A 16,572-nucleotide genomic window follows, 5' to 3' on the forward strand; every position below is an offset into this window, starting at 1 on the left:
AACCTTCTCATTACATTGCTTGAATTATCCTTGAAATATATTGAGTGCTTATGAAGGTAGGCTAAATGTACTTCTGAACTTATGGGTCAATGCAAGCAACCTTTAAGATTAGAGCACATATGCATATAGTTATGGTTATTGTATTTAGCGGACACCTTTGCAAAATAGTAATGATCCAAATAATGTCAATAATGCAAAAATACTAATTATAACAATAATGTCAATACAATATCAATGATGAAAACTAAACAAAAATGCCACACATATACAAACCAAAACATAGCTCTAAGAATTAAAGGGACACTTCACCGATTAACATTAAGCTTTGTATCTTTAGAAAACCAGTCATGTTTTTGAATGGTCGTGCATCATTCCCTCAGTTTGCCTTGAGATGGGAGAAATACGGATTTCATTGTTGGACTTCCTGCTTTCAATTATGTAAAAATCATCATTTTACGTCATTGAAAGCAGGAAGTCCTATTCATGGGTTTCATTGAAATCCGTATTTTTCCCATCTCAAGGCAAACTGAGGGAATGATGCACAACCATTCAAAAACATGACTGGCTTTCTAAAGATACAAAGCTTAATGCTAATCGGTGAAGTGTCCCTTTAATGAATAAAGTGTAAACTGAAACAGAGCCCTCTTGAAAGATCCAAAACTATCACAGTGATGCAGAACACTAGAGCCCTATTCGCACGGGATTAGTATTACCTGTGGACCACAGGTCATTTTCAAATTATCGCCCCACCTCTGTGTTACTTGCAGCGCATTCGCACGGGATAAGCAAAGTCTGTAAATTACTCTATTTTCACTGACATTACACCCGGATATGTCGTATGCTAACGTCCGAAAACAACACAGAAAGTAGAAAAGATATGCAATTGCAACAGCAATCACTGAGATACAGATTCACACGGGATTAGTATTATCACCGGACGTCTGTGTTTGGCGAAATATAGTAGGTAATTTGCGGCGGAATTTTTACTTTACAAATTACAGACATGGCACATTCGCACGGGACTAAGATCTCAGACATTCTCCGCAATTATCACAAATCACCAAAGGTCCACAGGTAATACTAATCCCGTGCGAATAGGGCTTAGGCAACTCATTACATTAAAGGAACCGTATGTAAGAAATGCATTTCAATTAATCATAAAATGGCCCTGATATGTCACTAGACATTAAAAAATCATGCTAATTTCAAATACTTATATTACTGACAACAGTAGTCCGGCCAGGATATTGTCATTAAAAGACAGTGAAGTTGCAGCCCTCAACTGATATTGATGCTTACATGTTGTGTGTTGGCATGATGCGCCACCCTCCACCTACAGTATCTACTAATCACAAAGTCAGTAGTGTTTCGGCATCCGGGTTTCCACAGCTACAGCTACAAACGTGTTGGATAAACAAATGTCTAACGTTACAAAACGTTGTGACAAAGTCCGAAATAAAACAAGGATTTGTATAAGAGATGGAGACGGCTGAAAACGGAGAAGAATTTGAAGACAAACGCCAACATTGCTAATTCTCCTCGACAGGCAAGATTAATTTATGTTTGGCTAACTTACTTGTACTTAATATGAATAAACATTTCAAATATTCATGACAGTCGAACAAAGTTATGCATTATTGTGCAAAGCAATGTTATGTTGCCACATATGGAGGAGGTGGGTCATCGACTTGAAAAGGTATTGTTTGGGAAATAAAAACGGCGAGTTCTCATTTCTAACATTAGAAATGCACTTTCAGAGCCAGTTTCTCTATCATTATACTGAGACCCTGAGGAAAACAACAATAGCACTTGCCATTGGAAGCTCCTTGTAGCAGCCTAGTGCTTACGTTCCTGCTGGATCCCGCAGCCTAGCATGGCAACCTCGAGTCGGGGGAAGGGGGAGGGGATACATCGCTCTATCGTAATTTGAAAGTGATTGCAGTACCAGTTTTGGCCAAAATCCTACATATGGTTCCTTTAACTAAGAACCACTGCGGAAAAGTATCTTGAATTGGACACATTATGACAGATACTTTAACTGTAACATATATTGTTGCATAGATGGGTATTATATGTTGGCTAGTATTCAAACTCCTCACTCTCCACTGGCTCCTGGCTTTGGGTACTTTCTTCACCATCTGCAAGGAGAGGTTAACATTATTTGTGATTTTGTACAGCACTCAATTATCAATACTACATAGAATATAGCTAAGTTGCATTTTCTGTCTATAGTTCATTAGCATCAAAAGTAGTATCAAAATATTCATTCCAAAAGTAAAAATGAACCTGTGAAATTAAAGGAGAATTCTGACCATATGTATATCCGTTTCTCAAGGTCACGGAGTACCCCACCATAGACATACTAAGGATAATACAAACTAAAGTCCCATATCTATAAATTAAGTGATCAGTTGAGAAATGTTATGGAAAATGTTATGAACAGGAACTTACAAGAGCCACTCCCAGAGGAAAACAACCCAGATGAAGCGAGCAATCCCTTTTCATAAAGTGTCATTTTGTGTACCAATTGCTGTTTCGCAGCATTAACCACAATTCCTTCACTAGATAAACCTGTAAATATGTGAAAATGGAGAGCGTTAAAATTACAGACATTTACTTGTTTTATGACAGTGAGACAGTTCCATTTACATGCTGCATTTTCTTTGTCATTAGAACAAGGAGCTGTTAAGATATAAAGCCATGCGAACTCTCTGAAATAACAAGCTGTACCTGATGCTGAGCTGGTCTGTGAACGACCTGACAGCGAGCCAGATGAAGTGTAGTCCCCATCTCCCAGGCTCTGAATTGTCCCAGGTATGTTACCTTTGGGAAGCGTAGAAGAGTCGGAAGAACTAAAGTATTGTGAGAAGCCCTGACTCTCATCTGATTCACAGGGAAAGCGGCTGGAAAAGTTCACGCCCAATGTGTCTTTGTTGCTGTCAGCTTCTTGAAATTCAGATGAGGATGTCATGGAACTGAGAGAAGGCAAGTGGACATGTTGAGTGCAGCAGTATGTGTCTTCTTGAGGTCCTAGCTTTGAGAATTCAGAACTCAGAGCCTCCATAGAGGGGTCCGTCCAGGCCGGCGTCTGAGGTGGAGGTGGTTGAGGGGGCTCTGACGAGATGTTGATTGTTGATCTGCAAGTGTAGATCTGATCCTTGTAGCTGTTTTGGAGTGTCTTGAATACCTGCAAAATATAATTGAAATAAACACTTAACGTGGCTGCAAGATCTGACAAATCAACGATCAATCAATTAATCAATCCATAAGGATGAAGAGAGACAAGTAACTTTGTTTGAAACCAGAATTTAAGCACTGCTACATTCTAAGGGGGGAAATAATTACCACTCGGACATAGTAAAGCACAGCTAATGTGTGTCACCAGGAGAGCATGGCAGCGTATGACAAATTGTCTTGGTCACAGAACCGATAACACCCATACAGTACACATACCTCAGCCATCGGGGGCCTTTTCTTCCTCCTGCGATGTAGACACTGGCAAGCTAGCTGAGCAATCTCCAGAGCTCCACTGGGGACAGGTCTGCCTCCAGTCACAACTTTAGGGTCCAGATGACTCCTGCAGATGTGTTGTGCTGCTGTCGAAATGGTCTCAGTCTGACCAGGTTTACTAGCGCGGGTGCTTTGTTCATCATCGTCAAGCTCTGTGATCAAGTCTTTCTGTGAGTGAAAGGAGTGATATGTTAGTGTTCATCTCAGAGTTATAAAACACAGCGTATATATATATATATATATATATTTTTTTTTTAAATAAGGCATTGCCATTACCAGGTATATAGGCTTCGATCGGTCAGTAACTTCCAAAGCTCTTCTGCCAGTCAGCACTTCCAGCAAAACCTACAGTTATGGCAATAAGACAGCAAGATATGAAAGAATGCATATACCTATAACACATCTGTGAAAAGAGCAATATGCCTCATTCACCAATATTGTGCTTAGAATTATTTTCTTACATTTACTTCTTAAGAAGGTCCTATGAAAACTCTTAAGCAGATTCACAAGAGTGTTCTTAAACCTCGGAATTGTTCACAGCTTTATTCTTATCATACTGAACACCATGTCTTCTTAAATTGCCAGGGGGTGCCAATTGTTTTTAATTAGCATAGGCAAACTCTCCACCAGTCATCATAAAAGGCCATGATACCGCCGGAACTTGTGCAGAGGCGTCACACTTTTATTTCTATTGTCTTTTACACCATAGGAGCTGTCATATTACCGTATATGACAGCTCCTTTGAAGTGAAGGTACTGCAGCAGGAATTGAACAGTAAATGAGTCGTTATATTTAATAGTTGGTATAACTGGTGTATTTGGTGTAGAAAAACTGATATTTGTTGTGTTTATTTTCAAAAGTATATTTTCAAATAATAATTATGAAAATATTATACAATATTATCAAAATGTAATAACAATAATTGTTACTAATAAAATAAGAATTAACATGAGTAGATATGATTACATTATTATAATTTTATATTTATATTTTATATCTTAAATTATAAAATATTGTATTATATAATGAGCTACGAATCGGATCAGAATGTGGACAAAACGAACCGTTTAGATGTAGTGTCAAAAACCCCTAGCCTTTGCTCTGTTGTCCAGATATCCTCTTTAGTTTGCATACAAAAAAACACTTTGTACTCGATGTATCACTGTATTAACTACAATGCAAGTCAATGGAAGAGGGCCCTGTGTCTGCATTCAAGACAACTCAAAACCCACAGAATTGCACACAGCTCCTTTAATGCAAGCTTCAGGGAACTCACCACTCCAAAGCTATATACATCAATCTCCACTCCCAGCAGACCGTCCTTCACGTATTCATCAGGCAAGTATGCCAGTGTACCCTGCACGTTCTTCGTCTTAGCAACAGTGGTCGTCTTGCCTGTGGCCCTGCAAGTGGTTTGACATAATCGAGCCAACCCAAAGTCTCCCAGCTTAGGCTCCAGATGTTCTCCAAGGAGGATGTTTGAACTAGGAAAGGAATGCGAGTGTGCATCTGTGAGATTTATGAGTGAAGCCAGAAGACAAACCACTATACACATTAGTCATTACAAACAGTGATTATAAAAACAATTACGAAAGAACACAGACAGAATATCTGACTGAACAACAGTAACAACCCAATGAGACACATATACAATGCAGCAATATTGACAACTGTGACGCTTTAGCTGTTGACAGTGCCCTCTGGTGGTAAACAAAAATCCTAACAAGAACATCAAGGCATTATGACAGGCTGCAGCGTAGCCTTCCATGGCCCTTTGAAAAACAGTGGCGTTCTTCCACAGTAATACTTCCATGTGACTCAACTTAAATGGTTCAATTGGTCCTATTCGTCTTAAAGTGATGGTAAAACAAAATGCTACTTCCTGAGTGGTGTGGCATGGAAGTGTTGGTTCTGGCACATTCCCAGTGATCAGACAACTTTAAGTAATTAGAGGTGAATTCTCCCATGTGCGTGAGACACAAGTGACATCACAGTTTGTTTGCAACTCCATGTAGAAGCATCCTTAAATTCAATCGTTTCAATTTGAGACCTTGCAGTCGGAATTGTCGTTTGTTTATTCCAAGTCTAAAAACAGTCCAAAGTAGCCTGAGATATTCAAAGTGTTAGTATTGCGCATCATTTTTATGCTGTTTTGAACAGCTACTGCATACCTGTGTTTGTTGCCGTAGTGTTGCAAAATTCGTGGAATCATTATGTAAGCAAACCGTATAAGTGGTCTAGATTGGTGATGTCAGACATGATAATCACCCACATATCTTGCACTCGCTTAACTTTTTTCAAAGCCCCGCTTTCATCCTCAGTAGCCTACAGTGCTGTATGAGAGAGGAGTGGCTATAATCGATCGGTGAAAGCCAATGTGTGCTTCTTTTACCAACATATTTAACAATATCTTTTGCATTTCTTATCCAAACAATGTCAAACTTGGCAATGCACTTACTCGTGCCGGTAACAAGACACCTGGCATGTTTGAAATCAATCGAATGAACTGTTTGAAAGATATGCCACACACACACACACACATTCCTGTATAAATACAAATGAGTCTATCTAGTGTGCAAATAGGATGCAAATCATAATCCTCCAATTGATCAGGACCCCCAACGTTGGGTTGCAAACCAGCAAAATCAGCAGGGAAAAGTCTTTCTGATCTGAGAAGATCAGTTTCACACAGTCACACAGGGCAGATGACACGCAATGATATGAGGCTGAAACGAAACTAGTTAAACCTCAAGGTTTTTTTTTTTGGGCTTTCTCGCCTTTACTCACATAGGATAGTGAAATGACTGACAGGAAGAGAGTGGGAAACAAAGGTGAGGTGGAATCGGGAAACGGCACTTGGAACCAAATGTAGGGCAGGCGCTGTGGCCAGTTGCGCCACAGCGGCGCCTCAATAAACCTCAAGTTTGACGTATAAGCTGCACATTCCTCATAAGTACACATAGTATATTGAAGAGTACAGCACCTCTTGACGTCTCCGTGGATGACCTGTGGTGACCAGGAGTGAAGAAACTGCAGGGCCTTTGCAGCTCCCAACAGCACTCCCAAGCGTTGAGACCAGGAGAGCACAGGAATGTCCTAAAAAGTAGAAATACATTTATGTATACATTTGTTTATATATACACACATACATACACACACGGTTGTAAAAGTAAGGCAGGAAGGAAGTTGTATTTGAATGGTGTTGGTGTGAAATGAGAGTTCCGGGGTGTTGAAGTGACATCAACACATTTTTCCCTGGTATAACGGTTTATTCTTTCCAGGCATGAAAAACAACCCCTGCCGAACTTCAGGACATCTCAAAGCTTTTGCTAAAAACTGATCTCAGCATTTCAATACAAATCCTGCAGTTGTATTTTCAATTTGTCCTTGATTTGTCAGAGAGATGACTGTACATTTCTGACAAGTCTGGGAAAGCACCAGGTGGTTTAGGCCCTGACACTGACATGAATGAAATCTAAGATTTTATTCATGTCAGTAAGAGAAAAAGAAGGCAGAGCCATCTTATCAGCTCTGTTGTAGATTTTCTCAGTCCCACTCTATTTTCAGATAATTTAACACTTGTATGCATTTTTCTATGGATCTCTATGCAAAAGGAGGCATCCATTAATTTGTGTTGCAAGACATCAAATACATCATCAGTGTGAAACATGAAAACAGTTCCTCAAAAGTAAAACGTAAAAAATGAAATCAAAGTAATAATCTAATTTAGCCCTCAACACATCAAGCAAATGTGTCAGTCTCGTCATCCATAGATGGACGCTGGCTTGACCATCGAGTGAATGTGTCATAATTAGAGGCAACTGTATTTACAACCCTGGGGGAGAAATTCCAACAGATTGGAACCCTGCTAGGCATTCTAGCACAAACACATTTCTGAAGCATTCCCACTCTCTTGCTGGATTGGAAAAGAATGTGAAGCATGTGAAGGTGAGCACGTATGAACAAAGACTACTTTTAACCTGTGAATGTACTTAATGTCATGACTGAACACCAGATTTAGGCGATGGACATAGCAGTGGACAAATGTTGCTCTGGGAGCCACTTCTCTTACTCTGGCCTACAAGCCCTTAAAGAAAAACTATGCAGGATTGGCGATTTCATCTCCGGTTTCGTTTTCGCTCGTTTTATGCTTGCATATTTCTCTGCAGAGCTTCCCCGACAGCTTTAGCGTGTATATTTATACTGTACATATATAGGCTATATATAAATATATAAATTGCAAGCGTGGTTCTTCTTGTTCCTTACGCGTCTCAGCCTTCCAGATGTAAACAAGGAGCGATCGCCTCCTGAACAAACTGCAAGGTTGCAATAGTGGATAGGGACACTGGGGGGCGGGAGGAAATATTACTGTTTTCGATAAAACTGCTCAGTCAAGCAAAACAACGATTTCTAAGCGATTGTATGACTATGAAAAGGTTGCATAGGGTCTCTAGGGTCTCAGGCCATAACCTGATGCAGCACCATCAGGCATTACCTGGACAAACAACATGTACATACGTGAACAACGGAGCATCTCAGCCGTTCAACACATCGGAAAAGCCAAGAAAACATTCCCGAATGGTGCTCTGAGTATTCACATAAGAGCTATGAATGACAACTTTCAGATTTCTTCAGGTCTTCAGATTAAGTCTGTCTGATGGGAAGGGTAAGTGAATTCCAGAGCTTAGGGGTAGACTGACAGAGTACTCTTTCTCCCACGGCGTTAAGGTTCATGTTTGGTATTTTGAGTAGACCTGCTGAGGACAATTTTAGTGAGCTGTCAGGTGTGTAATTTCCCACTAGGTCAGCAAGGCAAGTGGGAGCATGATTATGTAAGGCCTGAATGTGAGCAGCAGAATCTTAAATTTAATTTAATATGCCTATGACTTTAATAGCTCAAAATTTTGACTTAGCATAAACTTATTTTTTTATTTCCCTGGCGGAAATGGGCTTCCATACAATGAAGCAGGACGAGCATAGGAAACTTGGTGTGAGTGCTGACAGCCACATGTCTGTTATAATAGCATTGAGTTGCTTGGTCCCCTCATTGCTACTTGCAGCTATATTTGCTATTCAGTTTTAAGTAATTCTCTGACAAGTTGAAGCTGGATGTTATCAGCATAACATCAGCCTATCAGTGAAACTGAACACTGTGTTGCCGAAGGATACAGCCAAGTGGGAGGAGATAGATGATGAATAGCAGAGCCCCCAAAGGGAGTCCCCTTTACAACCACAGTGCCCTCCGACTTCCAGCTGATCATCTGCACAAACTGGGTGCCTCTCATCCGTGTTTCATACATCCTCCCTTCCTTCCTCGGTCCTTGTCCTCACTGATCTAGATAAAGAATGATGGGGCGGCAACAATGGGGTAGTCTATCCAGTGTTAGTTATACAGTAGATTAGTGGGAACGAGGATCGAGGAGGGACGTTGAGAGGCACAAACTGTGTCCTGTTCATGAGGTAGGAAGTGAACCACTTATGGCCATGGACTCCAAATCTGGCAAGAGATTCCAGAAGCCAATGAAAGATGGAGTCAAAGGCTGCAGTGAGGTCCAGGAGTAGGAGTTTGGACAGAAGTCCAGCATCAGCAGCATAGAGGGGACTTTTCGTTATCATAACCAAAACAGTTTTTGTGCTGTAGTTAGGATGAAATGCACTTTTTATATTATTCTATATTATTCTCTTGTATGTACATAATTTGCACTTTATTGCTTTTCTTTGCACCTCTGGTTAGACACCAACTGCATTTCGTTGCTTCTGTACTTGTATTCTGCACAATGATAAACAAGTGTAATCTAATCTAATCTAATCTAATCTTGTCCAGACAGACATGACCCAAAAAGAGGATCCTGTTTCAGGTGGTCCTGGAAATGCCACTGCCTCTAAAAGACTTTAGATATAAATGGCAGATTGGATGTAGCAACAGCCTTGGGTGGCTATTGCTGAAATTAAATAAAATATAATACAATTGTTTTGAGTGGTTTTGGACATGCCAGTGAAAACTGATGAAGTCTGCAAATGCCATCACTTCTGCCGACTCTCTATAGTTGCCCTTGTTGCCTGAACTGGTCCTCTCGATATGCCCGCTGAAGAATAACTCCTGCATGCCTAGATAGGCATAGGGACACGGGTGAATTCCTTTTTTTTTTAATTGCCATGGTGCTTTTTCCAGTTAGCCTATTAGCCTGTTTGATTTGCATTGAGCTCAATAAGCATCAAACAGGCTAATAAGCTAACTGGAAAAAGCACCATGCCAATCTCTAGCTATGGTGAAGGGTATGTGATGATGTGGCGCTATTTTAATTCCAAAGGCCAAGAGAACTTTATCAGGATGCATAATATCCTGGATCCATGAAATAGCTGGCCTTTAAAAATAAAAACATATAAAAAATCCTCCTGCTCCTATGGGAATTTAACATAGGGGTCAAATACTTATGCCCCCTGTATTTAAGGAAGAACATTTATCTATCTACGATACATTCTTCAATCACTAAGAAAATTAGCGTCCTTAGCGGTTTGATTTTTACTATTTTTTTTTAATAAGGCATTACAATCTATTCTCAAAAGATGATTTTATATTCCTCTTTTTAGTCAACTTTAGCATGGGTGTGATTACTGTATGTCTTTAGTCTTTAACATGGTTTCATGGTGGCCTGACAATTCACAACTGTTTTTTTTTAGTATGGAAATGCAAGCCTGTTACTCACAAGCATGGTTTCTACTGTTAAATATGGCATGGGAGACTGCCTACTCCCTGGTGATTTTCCACTGAGCCCACCAGCATGTTTTAGTAGTTTAGTAGTGAAGACAAACAGGAAGTGACTGTTCACTGTTAACTGAAAACAACCAAGCCTGATGCTGATAATGCAACAGAATCAGATCAATCATAGTCAAACACAGGTCATGACCGTTTGGTGTTTTTTCACACCTGCACGCCACCTGCTAGCACACACCAGCTTTAAAACATTAAGTGATGATAAAGTTATAAAAGGACATTCACACGAAGAACTAGAAAAGCACTCTGAGAGCGCAGACCTCCGCAAAACAAAAACATAACCGCCTCCTGGATCCAGACAGTGATACGGAGCACTTGGGTCATTTCAAAACTTTTCCTGAAAATTTCATCGAAATCCATCCATAACTTGTTTCAGCAAATTCAAAAGCTCTCATTCATCAACCCAAGGGGAGACTTTATAATCAATGGTCAGTGTGGACACTTTATACAACCCTAAATTAGAAAAAGTTGGGACGTTTCGTAAAATGCAAATAAAAAAGAATGTGATTATCAGCAAATCTCGTAAACTCATATTTAGCTGCAGAAAGGACGCAGACATATAAAATGTTGAAAGTGACACACATGACTTTCATGGAAAATATATGTTAATTTTAATGATATTATTTACTGTAGGTGATGCACAAGTTTACATAGAGTAATGAATACGTCCTCTACATCTTTACTTCTAATAGACTTTACTTCTAACTTTGCCAGTTACCCAAATTATTTCTCCTTTTGTTTTCTTTATCATCACACAACCTTTCCAGCATTTTCTTAGCCCCGTCCCATTTTTTTTTTTTTTTAAATAAAAAAAACATGTTGCTGGTATCAAATTCAGAATTAACATATATTTCCATGAAATAGTCAGCATTTTCATTTTCGACATTTGATAAGTTAGCATTTGTACATTGTTGTCGCATTTTGTTTTTCACATCCTAACTTTTTCTGATTTGGGGTTAGTTATAGTTATAGTTCCTAGGGCTTTAACAAAGTTTTGAAATGGACAGCATTGCAATTTAGTCACAAGCTACTTCTAGAAGCTCATGATAACAGGAAGCATTTAAAAGAGAAACAGCATTGTCTTAATCCTTTTGTCGCATGACAGTGGTCAGCCTCTGCAGCCTTCTCATGCAGTTTTAATGCAAATTTAAAAAGAAGCTGAACTATTTTATAACGATTGTTAAAAGTGGTACTTCTGCTGCCTTGGCCAAGTTAGTATGTGCACAGTGCTCATATGCACAGGGAAAGATATTTCCCAAAGTAGGAACTCAAATAGTTACAAGTACTGGGGTCAGGGGAACTCAATAATCCCTAGTTCCATGCTGTCCGAATGCACGAAAAAAGGGGTTCTAGGAAGTGCAAAAAGTCCCTACACTACGAAAGGCCTTTGCTACAAAAACTGTACTTTCTCAAAAAAGATAATCAGTTGGGTGCTTATGAGTAATATCGAAAGGATGGAGCTTGAAAGCAAACATGAGAGCAGTCAGGCAACTCAAGATCCTAGAAAACGATTCCAGCAAAGCTGCATTTTGAAAAAACACAGGTCAAAAGTTCCAACCCCTTTCTTCAGACTTCCCCGAAGTCACACCTCTTGAGTACAGGAACGTGCAACGCTTGTTCACGAGAGGGAGGGAGGAGCAGATTGCAGTTTGATACATGCATCAGAATCCAATCATCGTTAACATTCCGTTCAGTATGATTGGATAGTGTTTTTTCCTGGATTGTTCGTTCTAGAGGCCACTAAAACTTTTCATTTTTGTGTCAAAACTTTAAATTAATTGGTTGCAATAGGGGTGTGAAGAGTATTTCAAGCAACATGTTAAAAAATGCTCCAAACATCTCCTACCCCACCTTTAACCAAAGATAATATGAATCAAATTCTAACCTTATTCTTACCTGACAGTGGAGTCTATCTTCCAATGACCCACTTGGCATAAAGGCATACAAGAGGCAATGGGTTCCCTCTTCAATGCTGTAGCCTGCAAAATCCAAGATGTTGGGGTGTCTGTATCTGGAATGGTGAAGCACAACACAAGAGCCCATGAACAGAGGGTGAGTTATGATCTATAACTACTACTATTGTCTATACAACTACATCTATTGTCCTTCAAATCTACACACCTTTGCACTATGTTCACATTACAAACCTCATCCTTTAGTTCTGATTGTTTTGCTCTGATCAGATTGGCTCATCTTGACGGGTCACATTTACACTTACAAGTGACAAGTATTAACTCTAATGAAGGCGCATCGGTTCTCTGTGATGCCATGCATGTGCACATTTGTCATCTACAACACCAACAAATAAAACACTGCTGCATTCCAAGAACCAGGAAGTCAACATTAAAGGGACATTAAAGTTCCCAGTTCCAAAATCAATCGTCTGTCTAGTTGGATATGACCCGAGTGCACAAGTGAATGGTGCTCCACGTCTTTGTCTACAACCCCAACATAGAATAAGTTGGGACATTGTGCAAAAGTGCAAATAAAAGCAGCCTGAATGTGTTGTTGTTCTTGTTATATAAGTATGTGTCATAAACTACTGGATGCCTCGAAAGATCAGAAGATGTCCCATGGACATGAGTACCCTTTGTTATTGCACATTTACATGTATTCATTTAGCAGACACTTTTATCCAAAGCAACTTACATATGCCGATTATAATACAAGGGCAACTTGGGGTTAAGTGCCTTGCTTTTCCGGCTACTACATGCTAGGAATGTGGGCAGAATGTTGTTAAATTTGACCAAGGCATAGCAGATTACAATCAAAGACCTGCCCTGTGGCGTATTGGAATGGTGTTTCATGCATGCTTTTTAAGACCAAAGCTAGAATGTCACCCAAAGGCCTTGGAAAAGAAAAGGAGACACACAAGAGACAGAAAACACTGACCACTGAAAAGAATTGCAGAGGAAAAGGAAGCCCATTGATTTTGCAAGGCCTGCAGGCAGATGAGGAGATATGCAGCAGCGGCAGCAGCAGCATGTTGGATTTCCATGTAAGAACTTGAATTAACCTGACTAAGAACCTGAATTAACAACAAGTTGTATAGAATGATGCAGACTGATTGCAAACATAACATCACTTCAGTTGTGATGACAAATTCATGGTTCTCACTGGTACATCACATTATGCAACCAACACATTTATATGGGTTCTAAATTTCCCTTAATTTACTCTTATCTTCTGGGAAACATCATGGACTCTAGAGAGATTGCTGTAACAATATGATGTGATCTATGTAAAGTACATGACAAACAAAGCATGCGTGCCTTTGATAGACATGTATCCAACAGAAATATTTAAAGAAGAAAAAAAGCAAGAGATAGGGCTTTGCAACTTAAAAAGTCATCTTACAATGAGAGTTTCTCCACTTCTGTTTTAAAGCTTTGTTTCACTAATGTCCAGTCAAGTTGAGAATCCTGGAAAGAGAGGAAATGGTAAACTAGATAAGGGAGGGTTAAAGGATCTTTGACTAGATCATTCAAGGGTTGTTGCAATGCGAGACCGACACAGAGGTACACAGGTTTAGACATAAGGTTGTCTGTTTATATGTTGTATGTAGCATCATGGCAACCCAGTTTACACAAAAAGTTGGCTAATGTGCTAACTGGCCTATTGGAAATGTTATGCAAAGCTGTTGGCTTAATGTGAACTTTTCTTTTGTCTCGCGGCGTTTTCCATTTATATTATTTGCATTATGCCTATAGTGTCACAATGCATTTGAAGATCATGCTAAAGGTTTGCTTGTAGAATATAGGCTTAAATACATGTATCTGCACTGTGATATTACTGAGCTGTCAAAAAGGCAACAGAAGCATCACTATACATGCAATCGCTAAGTAAGCTGCTCCAGACAGTATGCAATGTAGGGTACTTAAATTTGTCTAAACTTGTTTTTTTTTTTTTGCGTACAATAGCTTAACATCATAAGTCATGGCAAGTCTCCTGATAATGCCATTTTAGATGGCTTTCCCGCAATTGCAATTATGCTTAGAAACAGTGAAACTACAGATAGTCATAAATTAAGTGAATATATAGGCCTAGTTCAATTTCATGTTCAGATTTAATCTGTCGAATTTCATGTTCAGATGTAATCTGTCGAAAAACAGCAGTTTAATATTGTTGACCTAGTTTGAGCATTTTGTTTTATTAGAGAAAGTGTGATCTTTGAAGAGGGAAAAATCTTAAAAATAAAATGAATGTATACTGTATGATTGCTTTCTTTTATAATGATTGCTATTGATATCGCTATAATAACATTGTTGTGACATATTTTGTCATGATAATTGTATTCTGAAATGTTGATATCATGACATCCCTAGTTTGAAGTATAGAAATGTGAAGCCATGACATGTAATGAGCAATTAAAAAGTATCACATTTTCTCCTGGGTGAATGTCAGTCAAGTCACAACACACCACAAAAACACCCACTGAACCAGACAATAAACATGACCATTTTCTGATGTCTGGTTCTTAGTGTCCGAGTCATTAAATTGAGATACCTCTTTCAGTTTCTTCACAGCATATTCAGTGTTTCTCATAGTGGCTCTGTACACCATTCCAAACCCCCCCTCTCCGATCTGGCGTGCCAAAGAGAAGTTTTCCGTCCCTCTCTGAATCTCCTCAAATGACCAGAACATGGCGCAGGAGGAGAGGGAATTGTATAGATCCACCGATTTCAGGCTAGCTGGCTGAGAGGAAGAGGCCTGAAAAAACAGTGTTTGCAAACAGAACCAAAAATATCAAACATTATATTATTCTGCACTATCTTGTATTGTAACAATATGACATATTGTAAACCCACAAATGTCACACCCGAATACTGAGAGGTGCCAACTCATCACAACCAAAGGGCCCCGAGCTCAATATCAGGGTGATGGTGAGATGATGCTCCAGTTTGTGTGAACAAGTCACATTACACTTCCTACACAAAGTTAAAAAGTTGCCTAAAGTTAAATGAAGCTTTGTACCTGAGCTTCTGGTAAAGCAGTGGGCTTTCTCCCTTCATGAGACACCAACTCAGCTGGTGGAGGGCCAGGTAAGGGTAGATGTTTAGATTCTGTGATAAAAAAAATTGTTGATTTACAATGACATTCTGAAACAAATGTCACAAGCTCGTAAAAACAAAAAAGCGAAAAGCATGATCAACAAAATCCTGGGGGATATGAAAATGTGCCTAACCTGACACTGGCTTGGTATGCTTGGGCTCTTTGACTGGATAGAACAAAGATGATGGTGGTGAAAAAGACGACCGTGGTGGTGACCGTGGTGGTAAACGATGGGGGCAGGGAGGTTGCTCTACCGTGGGTGACTGGGTCTGTATCCCTGTGAATAAAATGATAAAAGATATGACAGGGCGAAGGGAGAACACTATTGATATTCGTATACAACTACAGGCGAATGGTTCTCACAGTTGAAGATGATATCTCGAGCTCTGTACATCTTCAGGTCCGTGAGAATGGTGATTAGATCTGACACAGTGCCATTGCGACAGCTCCAAATGTGCATTAGCCTGTCTGTCCTGTCCTCACAACGCTCTATCAGTCGAAGTTCCGTCTGATCCCGTACCACGTGCGAGGCTGTGATAGTGAAACATGGGGGGAAAAGTGTCATGAATGAATCGTTCAGAAGAACATAATCCTAGTGGATTTGCGTGGATGGGTGTTTCTCCCAACCAGTCACTCATTCTCAGGAGCAACTTGGTGTTTTAGTGCTTCCTGTCTGTCCATCCCCTTCATAAAAGCTAGTTTAAAATAATGATTACAAAAAATAACAACTAGCTAAATCAGCTGTTTCCTAAACACAGTGTTATCGTGTCTGTCTTTGCCTTCATTGGCCGTTTTGGTAGCTAATCGTGGGATAACTGACGTTAGCTAGCTAAGTTAACTTATCAGCTAACACCAGACAAATATCCGAATGTCCACCTATCCAAAATTAGAGCCACATTTCATTATCAAAGTCAAAGAGTGAGTCCTTTAACGATCCATTCATTATGGTTTCTTACCAAATCCAATCCAATCTGACTGTGAAAGGGTATCCATTAGCCTTGTGAAGTCGTAGAGCACAACTGGGGGCAACTCATGAATGTAAACGATTTTAGTTTTCGACATACTGAGGAAGTGTCGCGTACGTAAGATTTTATCTCCACTTTTCCAAATGACATCCCATAAAGACTATTAGAAAGCTCTGTACCATCGCCGCTTCAAAATAACTCAAGTAGATTAAGATCAATGGTCATGTCAATCGCCAATTTAGTTAGAACGCAACGCTAACCTGTCGCTAA

General features: G+C 39.7%; 1 protein-coding gene across 1 annotated transcript; it reads right to left on the minus strand.

Moving 5' to 3' along the window:
- Positions 1-402: 402 nt before the first annotated feature.
- On the minus strand, positions 403-16,572 carry irak1 (interleukin-1 receptor-associated kinase 1). Its single transcript, XM_062541370.1, has 14 exons — positions 16,294-16,572; positions 15,701-15,868; positions 15,471-15,614; positions 15,260-15,348; positions 14,792-14,995; positions 13,643-13,707; positions 12,182-12,296; positions 6,494-6,606; positions 4,787-4,994; positions 3,787-3,855; positions 3,454-3,678; positions 2,731-3,187; positions 2,452-2,571; positions 403-2,138 (listed from the first exon to the last, which is right to left on the minus strand). The coding sequence occupies exons 1-14, from the start codon at positions 16,397-16,399 to the stop codon at positions 2,080-2,082; spliced, it is 2,142 nt and encodes a 713-aa protein (XP_062397354.1). The 5' UTR covers positions 16,400-16,572; the 3' UTR covers positions 403-2,079.

The sequence above is a fragment of the Sardina pilchardus genome, chromosome 7 (genome assembly GCF_963854185.1).
Source record: "Sardina pilchardus chromosome 7, fSarPil1.1, whole genome shotgun sequence".
NCBI classification, from domain to species: Eukaryota; Metazoa; Chordata; class Actinopteri; order Clupeiformes; family Clupeidae; genus Sardina; species Sardina pilchardus.